The sequence below is a fragment of the Anas acuta genome, chromosome 10, assembly GCF_963932015.1.
Source record: "Anas acuta chromosome 10, bAnaAcu1.1, whole genome shotgun sequence".
NCBI classification, from domain to species: domain Eukaryota; kingdom Metazoa; phylum Chordata; class Aves; order Anseriformes; family Anatidae; genus Anas; species Anas acuta.
In genome coordinates this window covers 11,441,520-11,450,376 of record NC_088988.1, presented here as the reverse complement: position 1 = coordinate 11,450,376, position 8,857 = coordinate 11,441,520, and the positions used below count along the sequence as shown (strand labels likewise).

Here is an 8,857-nt window from a genome sequence, read left to right as displayed (position 1 = left end):
CAGGACTCCTCCAGCAGCTCAGCCCCAGGATGGCCCCGAGGGAAGGCACAAGCCCAGCTGCTCCTGCCTGACACAGATCCAGCACAGGGTAGGTAAATGACAAACAAGCATCCAGCACCAGCCCTTGGAGGCTGTGGTTGTGCATCTTTTGCATTATCCAGGGTTGTGGTCAGTCCCCAGCAGCAGGAGTCTTTGGTTGGAGAGATTCAGCTTCAAAAATGTAGTCAAATTGGTACCACAACAGGCTTGAACATTACACAGGAAATAAAACCACAAACCCATTTGTGAATTGAGATAAACCATCACCTGGGAGGTAAACAACCTTTAATACTTTCTGAACCATGAAGACTTGAATGCCTTCCATGAACTTGTACCAAAGTCCACCTACTTTCTCCTGCCAGCACCACCCACAAAGATCTCCATAAAGCAAATGCTGGCACCAGGTAGCTGAGGCTGAGGACAGCTGGGTTGAAGGCCACAAGAGCAGCCAGCTGTCTCTCAGCACTGACTCTGCCCTGCCAAACCTAGGCTGAAAAAGGCATCAGACACAAGTTTCAGTGCTAATATAAGAAATCTAGGTGGTTTCTCTGCAACATGTCAAGAAGCAATCACAAGACACGCCCGGAATCATCATCCTCCAGCATTTGCTCAATCCTCCCTGGCAGGCAGAGCATCAGCTCGCTTCAAGCTCCTCGCTTACAACACAGGTTTGTAAGCCTGGCTATAGACCAGGCTTATTTTATACAACATTTAATAACCAGACACACTAGCAAGCATTTCAAAAGCTCTTCTTACAGACCAGAGAGGCAGGGATGAGGTGATGAGGGGCAGTCAGCATGCTTGTGACATTGGGTAAATGGCCATGGGATGGCCTCCAGCTGGCCCCACAGCTCTGAGCTCCAGCTCCTCAAATCCCACTGGCCTCAAACAGCAAGAGGTACATCCCTGGGCAAAAAGCAACGGGAGGTTGTAACACTCTGATGGGCAACTGCACCACCATTGGGATGTCTCCATCTGCTGCAGGCACACAGGTGACATTCCTCTTTGTCTCCAGAGCCACCACACTCCTGGCTTTGTCGCTGAGCACCAGGGAAGCTGGTTTTGTTCAGCTGCTCACTTTGCCACCCTGTGGACAGTCACCACCTGCACAACCAGCCTGGTTTTGAGGAACTGCACAGCTTACCCACATCTGAACACGCACTGCAGTTGTGCTTGCAAGCATGATGTAAAACAGCAGCTGGTTCATTCAGCCAGAAGTGTGAGCCAAGACAAACTCGCTCTCCCCATCCAGCTTCCTAAACCCGTATCCTTGAAGCTGCCGAAAGCAAACAGCCTCAGAAAGAACCACCAGCTCTTCTCATCCCAGCACAGGACCACATTAATACTTAGTTCCCAGAAAACTTCAGATCTCTTAGACTTCTTAGCCTTATTCTGGAGGATGCAATGTTCATCTTTGCCTAATTTCTAACTTCAACTAATTTAAAGCTGGGGTTTGCTGTCTCACCCACAGCTGGCATACATATCCTCCTCCTTGCAGTCACTGCTTACAGATCTCAATGTTTGTGGCCCTGCTATACCTCTGAAAATCGTTGTATTAGGTGTTTCAGAAGTAATCCAGCACTCAAGGCTTGCCTACACCACTACCAGAACAGTTTCATTGCCAAGAAGTAGCCTTTTCTTTTGAGTTTAGGCCCTAAGATCAACACTAAAATCAACATCTCAGTTGATTTAGGCACTTGGAGATACTCAAATGATGATTAAGATAAATCTAGCAGAAAAAAATCCATAATATGCAAAAAAAAGAAGTGCTGAGCACAGGTCAATTCACCACAAGTGGAGAAAGAAAGAGAGGACGCTTGCCTCAAAGGCTTATGCAAGAATATACACCTTAAGTAACAAAACTCAGTTCTCAAATTACTTAGAACTAAGTATGTACAGGCAGCTTTATTGCTAATTTTTAGCACCTGGTGCTACCCTTCCTCCCCACCCATGTCTCCAGTGGCAAAAAAACTACTTGATAAGGCTTTGAACAGGTTTTCTTTCCAAGCCAAAAAACTGCTGCTAACATTCAACTGGATACAGCTGGTGACTCCAAACTGTGCCTAACACCAGGATGGTCTGAAGGGGAAGATGGAGCTTTCCAGGTTGCTAGGCTATTTGCACAAACTCATGCACACGAATCCTGACACTTTAGCCTTAAACAGTTCTGCCAACTTGCTCCAAGGAAAAACATGAAGCTGCATGAATACTGTCCCTGGACACAGCACACCTTGAGGAGTTAAATCCCTGAACCAAAATCACACATTGCAAAGACACCAGTCACCCACCGGACTCGAGAGGTCAGACACCAGACTTTCCAGACACCCACAGTCCTGCCCGCTTCAAGATGCCTTTGTGCCAACAGCTTCCAACCAGCAAGTGAGCGAGCCAAGGCACTGAGTACTGAAAGCTGCTGAAAACAGTTAGCTAAAGAGTTGAGTTGATATTTCTGCAAGCATCTTTTTACCCTCATTTATCATTTCTAAATAAAAAGAGCCCATGATGAGCATATACAAGTACAGACATGCCTGCAATTTTTTATTGAATCAAAGCCCTTAACCATATCAGAAATCAAAAGGAAAATCAAATACAAAATAGATTCATCTTTCACTCCAGAGCCAACTAAGTTGAATATAGGTTTTAGACTGCTTTAACTTTACATCTGAAAATGGTACGCTTACATCTTGCATAAGTTCTTGCTAAATAAAGTTGAATGCACTTACTCTTCTCCCATGATTTGGAAGTAGGGGATAATTACGTCTCAAGATTAAAGTATCTGAATTTGGCAGCTTAGTATTTAGACTGCAACTCCACTGAAATAATTGCTTATCAGGAGGTCACTGTCTCACAGTCCCCCCACTTCGCCAAGGAAATTGCACAATACATCTTTCATAGGAAAATATTTACATGAAGTTTAAAATATTGTTGAAGCAATTTAACAATAGATTCTTCCTAAAAACCTGCTAATGCATATCTAGCAATTTGTTTCAAGATACTACACTCAGTGTAATTTAAATAGCATTTGAAACATTCCAACAGGAATCACATTGCACAGAAGAAGCAATTTGCTTCCCTAACATTTTCGCACACCTGCTTAGAGCCTGTGCATTTAGTGCACAAGTTTACAATGCCAAGCTTCTATGTAGGTTTCTACTAAATGCTACAGAAAGTTCTTTGGAATGAGAAGAATCATCTCGTCTCTGTGCCACAACTTAAGGCTTCTTGGAGAAGTTTGGAGAAGTTTGATTCAGTGAAGGCCAGAGAAATGCCACACATTTGCACTTGTGCCGGAGTTCTTATCCATTTCACTCAGGGAGACTAAAGCCCAACGACATTTCAGACAAGCTGACCGGTGTCAATTGCGGGTCACCCTAGGCCCTTCTGGAAGGAGGGATGCAAAGAAAGTCTTGAAAAAAACCCATGCTGTGCTCATAAACGAAGGGTTGGCCTGCTGCAGTTCTGGTAAAGCTTGTCCCTCATCAGGTGCTGCTTCATTGTCATCTGCTCTGTCCACATTTCCTCCCTGCTGAAATAGAGAATATTCAGTGAGTCGTTGTAGAAGAATCCCGTAACCAGCATTATTATTACTTGAATTTCACTGTCAGAATATGAAACCCATGTGGTACTCCTGCACCAAAGTATCTCCCAACAACCACAAAGTGAGAAGAGCAAGTCGCACACTATGTTGTGGCTAACTCATGCTGTATGTCCAGGAGGACTGCTTGGGACAGATACAAGCACCAGATCAGGTGAACTATGTAAGCATTTACATCTTAGTGAACAGTGACATCAGCCACAAGTGTCAACTGTAAATGCAGGACTCATATGCCATCCGTCTTCAGTTACAGAATTTGCATGGTCTTTGGCAGACCATTTTCCACCATAACACCCCAAAAAACAAATAACTAGAAAACAGCATTCAGCCTGCAATATTCTGTAGAATGAACTACACCAAAAGCAGCATGCTGACAATTATTCAGCCACAGAAGATGCTTCTCCACAAAAGTTAGTCATTTTTAGTGCTAAATTGTAATTACAAAACTAGAAGTGAAACTTCACAAGGTTTCCATGTTGCTATTTTAGAAAAAAAAGCAGAAGACGATACCTGTAAGTTATTGTTCTGGTCCTGGTTTACAGCAGCTTGAGGAGGAACGTTATCTGGGAGGGGCTGAACCGGTCGCTGTCTAAATGGAAACCATCCAACGTGATGCCTGGGGAAGCCAACATATTTGTATTAATAGTGGCTAACCACTACTCCTTCCTGTTACATCAGGACAGTTCAGTAACACCTGACTGCTCTAATCACAGCAGACAGCAAATTCAACATTTTTGCCCTGACCTGGGGGACGTATTTTGAAGTCTCCTAATAGCAGGCAAACCATGGAATAGGATGACACAGCTAAACACTTGCTAGTATTCAAAATAAGCAGCACTGCACCTAGGTTCATAACTGTTTAATCAGGACGAAGGCTGCTGGAAAATGCTGCTACAGGTACAGAACTGGAACCCGCATCTTAACCATGTTACCCCTTGATACCTTCTCTGATCCTAAAGGGCACAAAGAACAGGAGAAATGGCACCATGTAACCAAAACACAGCAGGCCATGCAGACCCACTTAGAAAGTTAGCATCTCTACAGTGCCTACAGCTTGTAACCCAAACTAAGTTGTTTAAAGTTGCATTTTAGGATTATCGACAGTAAATTTAAGGACTTGTAATGCTGCGATTCATCTTACCCCTCCAAATCTGCATAGAGATTGGAAGAGCTGAGCATTTAAGCTGCTCCAGTCTCAACTGATAGGCCTCTGAATTCCTGTCTGTAGGTCTAGATCGCTTGTCTCACTGGTGGTAAAAATTTACAAGGCGGACAGATCATCTCTGAGACATCCCAAACATTTCAGAGGGCCTGTTATCTTTATTTTACTTGTAAAAGATTTATCCCAACTTTCTTCCCCCTCTAGAGGCTCAAAAGCAACTTAGGGCACTGAATTTCATTTGCTTTTGTCTTTTCTCCTGAAAGGCAACACACCAGAAAAGCCTTTTCTTTGTTTCTAACGGTTTTCTAAAAAGGCAAGTCAACTACAACAGCTATAGTACAAGGGGCGAGAGGCTCCACTATCACCTATTCATTCTTCTTGGAACCCATAGGCCAACGTTATATTTTTGCTAAACACCAGGATGAGACATGCAGTTCATCTTCTCTAGGTGTAAGAGTTCTCTAAGCTCAAAGACCAGAAAGCTCACACCACCCTGCAGAGCACAGCACTTCTATGAAACATTTCTGACAATGCTAGAGATCAACACCATGCACTTACAGATACATCAGAACAGTGCCGCCCATAACCAGGAGGAATCTGCTGATACTGGAGTAGAAATAGATGATGTTGACAAAAACATAGAACAGCGTTGCAGAGTAGAGCCAGTCCAACCAATCCCGATTGCCACCCTCCTCCTCTTCTTCCATGAGGGGCCCCCCTTGGGCATTCATCCTTAAGTTCTGGTTGGCTGCTGCATTAACCTGTGGAGCAGCATTCTGGTTTCCAGGTGGATTTTGTGCAGGAAACGGATCTGGGAGAGGAGCCGGGGGTGTCACTTGTGCCACTGGTATCTCCTGAGAACGTCGTGGGTGAGACTGGTCAGCAGATGCAGCAGTAGAGGCCAAGCTGAAAAGCAGAAAGAGTAAGGCTTAACTCAAATCCCATCATGGGGAACAGACACCAAAAGCTTGTCCATCTTCAGAGTACAGAACTACAAAGTCAGGTCACATACAAGTGGTAAATAAGTACAGAGACTCCATGGGTTAAAGATATGAGTTTGGGCTCTGCCTATGACAAACAGTTACAAGACAACTTCAAATCAAACCACACGCCTTCACTTTAGCAACTTCAACACTTCATAAGAAAATTTTCTGGAGCAATCTAAAGTATTCTGGAAGGCTGCCACGATTGTCTTACATGTGCCAAGGATTTCCAGTTTGGAGGATAATTTAAAACGTCAAAAAAGTTTGTAAGGAGCTAAGGCTTATCTGCAGAATTAGATTTACTCTAGAGATGCCTGCCCCCAGTGAAGGCAGGCAGAGATCTGCCATTTGCAAGATTCAAATCACTAGCCTAAAGAGTAAGCCAAACACCAGATGACAGAGCTGCATTTCCACACCACAGAGTGCAAAGTCCAACAGAAAAAGTCTGACCACACTAAACCAAAAGAGGAAGGACTACAAGAAGTTCTCCATTTCCTTGTATTACAGTTTCTGCTTTTTACCAGTAGCTTCACAAAGACTTACTATTGCATGTAATATTGTCTTGCGTATATCTGCTGAAGCCAGGACATCTGAAGCATGCTATAGGTCGTATAAGCAGAAAACCCTGGGGCCACAGTCTGGAAAGGATTTGGAGCTGTTTCAGGTCTGTTCAAAATAAACACTTGTTAACAAATACTGCACGAGACAGTTACTTATTACAGGACATGTGTAAATAGCTTTTACCATTTCATGCACTGAAACAAAATGAATTCTTTCTTTCCATTATAGCCATCTCTCTCTACCCAAATGAATAAAAGGAAGATGTTCCTCTAACAGTAGGGCATTTTCCTTTGAATTCTTCCATGCCCACTAAAGCTCATACACCCTTATGACCTTTGGCCTATATTGCATTGTCCTTGTCTTGAGACATGGCATAAGGGGCTAGTCTGCCCCAGAAAGGTCCATATTTTAAAGATCTTAGTGATGTATTCACCTAGTATTGGCTTCCGCTGAAGTCTGTCCACCCGAAGAACATCTCAGTCTTCCGCCATCTGAGGAAGATGCAGCTGGTTCTTGACTAGCTTCTGACATGAGCCTTGGCTGACCAGTTTTAACCTAGAGACATCAACACAGTTAGTGACGAATTACTATTCTAGTGATGAATTACTATTAACGTCTTATGCAAAAAGGCTACCTCACACTGAACATGGCTCTTAATTTAGAAGCACCGTTACGCAGTTCATGCACTTTCTGCACCAGGTGCCTCCAGGTGCCATTGCAATACTGTATTTACTGCGTATTACTGTGTATTTTCAGTTTTTGCCAACAGTCAAGTCCCCTCTGGGGATTAAAGAACTGGAAAAAAAACGTCAGAAGTGCACTGAAGAAGTGCACTTCAATTTTAGCTACTAGATTTTCTGCTTGCTTACACATTTGCTGTACACAGATGTAATTCAAGAGCTGTTCTGCAGTGATACATCTGTGTAATATTCAGACAAAGGGTGACTCACAACTGGCAAGCTCCAAACATGGGTAAGATAAGTTCAAATGTCTATATTGGGCAACAAACACTTCAAGATACTTGAAAATAAAAATGAGTTTCTACATTTGCACTTAAGACTCTAAGTACTCAGATCAATTACGAATGTTTATCTTGAGCTTCCTCTAAAGGAAGAGTCATGAACAGTTAAGAGTGTCTTCAACCAACAGTCTTCCTTCCCCACACACTGATAGAGCAATCAGAACCATTTTCTGTTTCTATTAATTCTATTTCTATTAACTATATCTTCTGCCCACAAAAAGCCTCCTTACAAAAGAGCCCAGGATATGACAGGTCACATTCTACATAACAAAACAGTTTACCAAAAAGCAGTTTCCCTCTAAGCACTATTGTTACAGCTAGACTACAATTGAGACATTTCTTAACAGGTGCAATCCTGATCTTTACCAACAAACCACAAGTTATTTTTGAGCTTGATCCAAATACGTTCTCACACTCGAAACCCATCTAATCACCAGCAATACTGCCAATGCATTAGCAGGAAACACCTGCAACATCAACAAACTTCTACAGCCCGAAGACTCAAAGCAGGGCATTAGCTTAGTACCTCTGAGCTGGTTTCTTGCACATTCACAGGAGCCTTGAGGTTGTACACCAAATGAAGAGCATGCAACTCCTCCTGCTAAAAAATAAGTACACGGAAAATTGAATCTCTCGTGACACACTTGGCACACCTCAGCACAACAAAAAATAAAATATTTTTGTACCTGTGGCAGGAAGTCCTCGAGATGCTGGTGATCGAGCAGCAGCTTCCCGCAATAAATCAGCTTCTGCTCCTCCTCGGGCTTGGAAGGAGAAGGAAACACAGGATTATTTTTTTGCTCGGCCGCAGCCCCAGGCCAGCAGCACCCCCGCGGCGTTACCGTTTACCAGGGGCCGGCCCCGGTCACCGCAGGGCCCTGACGGGAGCAGGGCCCGCCGCAACCGCGCCCGGGCCTTGCGTCAGCCGAGTGCCCCCCCCCCCCCCCGCCTCCCAGCGACCCTCAGACCCTCACCGGCTCCCCGGGCACGATGCGGCGCAGCTCGGCCTTGAGGCGCCGCACGGTCCATGCGGGCTGGGCGCTGAGGCGCAGGTCGGGGTGGCGCCGCGCGGGGCTGCGCACCAGCAGCGAGACCCGCAGCCGCTCCGCCATGACGCGCACCTGAGGCGGCGCCCGCCGCCGCCCGCCCCTTTTATACCCCCCCGCCTCGCCCCGCCCTCCCGCCCCGGCTCGTTGGCCGCAGCCGATTGGCTGAGAAGAGGGGAGAGGAGGACACGTGGGCCAATGGGAGGGAGGGGAGGGGGCGGGGCTCCGCGTTGCCATGGCGACCGCTCCTCCCGCCCCCCCCTCCCCTCCCCGCCCGTGCGGGGCCGTGGGGGCGAGGCCGGGGCGGGGGCCCCGGGGGCACGGAGCGGGGCCGGGGGGCTCCGTGCGCCGCCCAGGGGGGGAAAGGCGGCGGCTCACAGCTCCCGGAGCGCCAACGAGCACCGGCCCGGCCCTGCCGCCTCATCTCGGGGCTTGCTCCGCGGCCGCGGG

The 8,857-nt window shown here is 46.1% G+C and overlaps 1 protein-coding gene across 2 annotated transcripts; it reads right to left on the bottom strand.

Moving 5' to 3' along the window:
- Positions 1-2,550: 2,550 nt before the first annotated feature.
- On the bottom strand, positions 2,551-8,496 carry HERPUD1 (homocysteine inducible ER protein with ubiquitin like domain 1). Of its 2 annotated transcripts, none has more exons than XM_068693327.1 (8): positions 8,336-8,496; positions 8,048-8,125; positions 7,888-7,962; positions 6,774-6,895; positions 6,323-6,445; positions 5,355-5,702; positions 4,145-4,250; positions 2,551-3,565 (listed from the first exon to the last, which is right to left on the bottom strand). In XM_068693327.1, exons 1-8 carry the CDS (start codon positions 8,471-8,473, stop codon positions 3,395-3,397), a joined length of 1,161 nt encoding a protein of 386 aa, XP_068549428.1. In that variant the 5' UTR covers positions 8,474-8,496; the 3' UTR covers positions 2,551-3,394. The 2 variants fall into 2 exon arrangements, with proteins under 2 accessions (XP_068549428.1, XP_068549429.1); XM_068693328.1 differs by having other exon boundaries at positions 2,551-3,562.
- Positions 8,497-8,857: the final 361 nt, after the last annotated feature.